Source organism: Propithecus coquereli, unplaced genomic scaffold (assembly GCF_000956105.1).
Source record: "Propithecus coquereli isolate 6110/MARCELLA unplaced genomic scaffold, Pcoq_1.0 Scaffold43, whole genome shotgun sequence".
Classification (NCBI taxonomy): Eukaryota; Metazoa; Chordata; class Mammalia; order Primates; family Indriidae; genus Propithecus; species Propithecus coquereli.
Window position 1 is genome coordinate 7976016 of NW_012150063.1, and position 4476 is coordinate 7980491.

Consider the following 4476-nt stretch of genomic DNA (forward strand, 5'->3'; position numbering starts at 1 on the left):
CTGGAACAGGGGCTTCACAGACAAGTCCCTTATGCCGCCCGTAAAGAAGGCCCAGACTGCAAGCGAGCGATAACCGCTCAAACTGACAGGCGCCTGTGCAGAGCGTCTCCTACGGACTTGCACCTCGCTGGCACTCAACAAATGTTGACAGCTGTTCTCGAATATCTAGTCAGGGGCGGGAGGAGAGTCCACCCACTTGTATTACATTTTGCACACAACATAGTGGGAAGGCTAATTAATTTCATGGTTCCAAACCCTTTTTCCCCTCATCCCTTGCAGTTTTAGGGCTCTGTGGAATGTCTGCAGGGATTTTAGAGGTTTTCTTCATCCTCTTTTGAAAAGAATAAAAGCATTTAAATTAGCGGGAGGGCGGTTAACACCCGCAGCCCTGGCGCCACTGCACGCTTAAGCTCCCGTCCGGGTTCACTCCAAGCCTGGCCTCGGGTAGGAGCCTTACACCGCCAACGGCTGCAACCGCTCCCGGCGGCGGGCGGCGGCCGTTGCGCGGCTGGGGCTTTCAGGCCAGTGGAGAGTTCGGAAGGCGCCGGCTAGGAGGCGAGGCCGGGCCGCGGGCGGTTTTTGACGAGCATCCCTCAGAGCCAATTGGAAGCCTGGTCGACTTTTCCCCTTCCAATAGGGAGCAGGATCCAGGCTGTGGGGGGGCGCTTCCCGCGGGCTGCGGCTGGATTCGATCCTGCGCGGCGGCCGCTAAGGCGGGGGCGGAGGCTCGGCCTGGGCGGCGGGGAGCGGATTAGGGGAGGAGGAAAGACCGGAAGCCACGGTCGCGTCCTCATCCTTAGATTCGCTCCCTCGGGTTCTGAGAGGAGACGGACGAGGGAGAGGCTGAATGTTGGCTCGGTAATAAAGGGGAGCGGCCGCTCCGGAGCCTCCTCCCGGGGCGAGCCCCCTCAGGCCCCAGCTCTCCTCAGCCACCCGGCTCTGGGCGCGCGGCCCCCGCGGACCGCCCAGCAGCGGAGACCTTCGCTGAAGAGGCGCTGCCCGCGGCGGGGACTGGCCGGCGGCATCCGAGGCCCGCGCCCCACCGCCGCCACCACCCGCCTGCCCGCCGGTCCCTCCGGCCGCCGCCATGTCCTCCTCCTCCTCTTCCCCCAGGGAAACGTACGAGGAGGACCGGGAGTATGAGAGCCAGGCCAAGCGCCTCAAGACCGAGGAGGGGGAGATCGACTACTCGGCTGAGGAAGGCGAAAACCGCCGGGAAGCGACGCCCCGGGGCGGGGGCGATGGCAGCGGCGGCGGCCGGAGCTTCTCACAGCCGGTAACAAAGCGCGGCGCCCCGTCCGCTGTGCCTGGCGGCTCCCCGGGAAGCAGGGCCTCTCGCCCGCTGCGTTTACCTTTTCTGCTGCGCTGACCCGGTCGGGAAGTGCCCTCTCTTCCCTTTGGGGCTTCTATTCTTGCCTTTACCTGTTTCCCGCATCCCGATTGCCAGCCCGGCCTGGCTGCAGGCCCCGCAGCGAGTCGGCCGCCGGGCCCTGAACTTGGGGAGGGAGGGTCGCGGGGCGGGGGCGGCGGGGAGGCGCTGCTTCCGCTCCGGGGGGCAGTGAGCTCTTTGTTAGTGTAACTCCTCGGGCTCGGGGCCAGCGTCCGGACCGCCCGCTGCCTACGGCCCGGCTGCCCGCTGCGCCCTCGCGCTGGTCGCAGTCGCAGGATGGTCGCCTCGGTTCCTCTGAGGAATGAATCTCTTCGCCTCGGTCCTCTGGAGAGCCGTAACTGAATGACATATTACGCCCTGGCGCTTACTCCCTAGTTCCTAGTTCCTTTGAAGGTTTAATTTAAAAAAATTTAGTCTTTGCAAGCATGACGTGCATGCTTTGCTACCCAGTTTTGTAACGATTGCTCGGTACTTTTACCTCTTCGGTTAAAAACTGAGTTGGCAGGTGTTAGTACACCCCTACCTTCAAGTAAAACAAATCTTAAAATTACTTCAGTTCTTCATCGGCAGTTTATTCCCTATTTGCCCCACGAAAGGAGGAACTGAACTCAGGGCTGCATTAAACACACATTCCTGGAGTCTTGCCTTCCTCTTACCAAAAATGTTAGCCGGAGGAAGAAGGAACGTGAAAATCATTTTACCCACAGCAAGTAGTCACTCAGCTTCAGTGGGATGGAGACTCTAAGGAAACAAAGCAAAGCAAAAGTTTTTGCCCTTTTTTGGTGCACTTAAACTGTCTTAATGACTTAGATGTTTTTTAAACATTTAACACATTTGAATTGTGGTTAATTCAGCAAACTTGAACCGCAATTTATGAAGTTGTACACTTTTCTAGTATTAGATTAAAATGTTTTTCACCTTCTTTCTACAGGAGGCAAATTAGAAGCTTTTTTTAAGCTGTTTGAATTTTAATGTAAAAAATTCTGGTTGGTAGTACCCGGCGTTAGAGTTTCCAATTAAAAGAATGTGACGGCTCAGTTTCTAACACATTTAAGGAACTTTTTCTCCCTCTAAATGAAAGTTTCCTTATGGTTAGCTATTGCTTTTGATTTTTGTGTCTAGCTATTTGAAATATTAAAAATGTAACTTGGAAGTATGAATAAAGGAAATGCATTTCTTAAGTTTCAGTTCAAAGCTAACTCTTGTGGAAGTTGGAAACAGGAAGAGTATAACTGATATTTAGGTGTATTTGATCAGTATACCTCGTTTGTCAGAAGTCTTGTTTGGGTTTCTATGCAGCAGCATGAAATGTCTTCAGGCGTCTTGAAAAGATACTTAAATCAGTTTATAAAAATTTGTTTTTGAAAACAGACAAAGCATGAAACCAATAATATTGTTTTGTTTTGGATATTGGAAAGAAAATAATATATATATCCAAAGAAAATTGTATAGAGCAGTGGAAATAGCATTGAGCAGGGTTTGGGGAGGATCTTAGCATAAATTTATGTGAGCTTGAGAAAGTCAGTTAACTACTACTCTGAGTTCTCTTAGTCTGTAAAATATTAAAGTTGAACTACGTGCCATTCTTATCTGAAACAGTAATTCAGTGACTAATGTAATGCGGCTTTTAAGTTATCAGGCAAGAATTAATATACACAGATTGAGTTACAAATTCTAATTTTTATCTTCCTGCTGTATATTTCTTAGGAAAGTGCTAATTGCTTTTATTTAACAGTAGATCCAATATTATACAATGAAATCTAAGGAAGGGCTGGGCACAGTGACTCATGTCTGTAATTCTACCACTTTGGGAGGCTGAGGACAGTCTTGCTTGAGGCCAGGAGTTTGAGACCAGCCTGAGCCGAAGTGAGACCCCGTCTCTACAAAAAAGTAGAGAAATAAGCGGGTATGGTGGATCAAGTAGCCCAACTACTCAGGTGGCTGAGGCAGTAGGATCGCCTGAGCCCAGGAGTTTGAGGTTGCAGTGAGCTATGACGACGCCACTGCACTCTAGCTAGCTCAGGAGACAGAGCGAGAGATCCTGCCTTAAAAAAAAGAAAAAAAAATCTAAGGAAGGTTTTTTTTTTTTTCCCTTGTTTTTAAACATTTTTTTCATCATCTAGTTTTTGGTACTATTTTGAAATCGTTGCAACTGTGGATACCTGTACATAATAAAATTTTATTATTAGGATAGGCATTCCCTGGATAGATGTTTACCATCTAGTGTTGCTTCATACAGAAATACAGAAATTCATCTACTTGAAAAGGGTTTGGGCCGGCGCAGTGGCTCACGCCTGTAATCCTAGCACTCTGGGAGGCAGAGGCAGGAGGATTGCTTGAGCTCAGGGGTTGAAGACCAGCCTGAGCAAGAGTGAGACCCCGTCGCTATTTAAAAAAAAAAAAAAAGAAAAGGGTTTGACAACACCTCAGTGGTCCTTCAGCCCAAAGAAATACTTTTGTGATCAGACTATTAAAGTAAATGTAGATTAGGTACAATGACAGGCAGTCTTTTCAACTATAGTTGGAAGTCTGTGAAGTACAAAGTAAGACTTTGAAGATTTACATTGTTTGGCTTTTTATGGTTAAGTTTCCTCGAGTGCTTTAATAATATATTAACTAGATTTAAAGAGGAAAATGAGTATTTAAGAAAAACAATGTGGTTCTACAAATGCTCTTAACTTAAAGATGAATGGATCATTGTGAATGATCATGATGTTTGAAGGTGTGAAGAGACAGAGTTCTTTGGATATGAGAAATAAGACACCCTTCAAATTTATGTCTTCTGGTACTTGTTTTTTTTTGTTGTTTGTTTTGTTTTTTTTTGAGACAGAGTCTCACTCTTTTGCCTGGGCTAGAGTGAGTGCCATGGTGTTGGCCTAGCTCACAGCAACCTCAAACTCCTGGGCTCAAGCGATCTTACTGCCTCAGCCTCCCGAGTAGCTGGGACTACAGGCATGCGCCACCATGCCCAGCTAATTTTTTCTCTGTATATTTTTAGTTGTCCGATTAATTTCTTTCTATTTTTAGTAGAGACGGGGTCTCGCTCTTGCTCAGGCTGGTTTCGAACTCCTGAGCTCAAACAATCC

General features: G+C 48.6%; 1 protein-coding gene across 4 annotated transcripts in view; it reads left to right on the forward strand.

Moving 5' to 3' along the window:
* The first annotated feature begins 684 nt into the window (after positions 1-684).
* HNRNPLL (heterogeneous nuclear ribonucleoprotein L-like) overlaps positions 685-4476 on the forward strand; it is a 39008-nt gene continuing 35216 nt past the window's right edge. For 2 of the 4 annotated variants that reach the window (XM_012653865.1, XM_012653867.1), the window contains exons 1-2: positions 685-858; positions 1114-1276. In XM_012653865.1, the coding sequence (XP_012509319.1) occupies positions 848-858; positions 1114-1276 (174 nt within the window). In that variant the 5' untranslated portion in view covers positions 685-847. Of the gene's footprint in view, positions 1277-4476 lie in introns of all 4 variants that reach the window. The other 2 variants (XM_012653864.1, XM_012653866.1) reach the window with 1 other exon arrangement.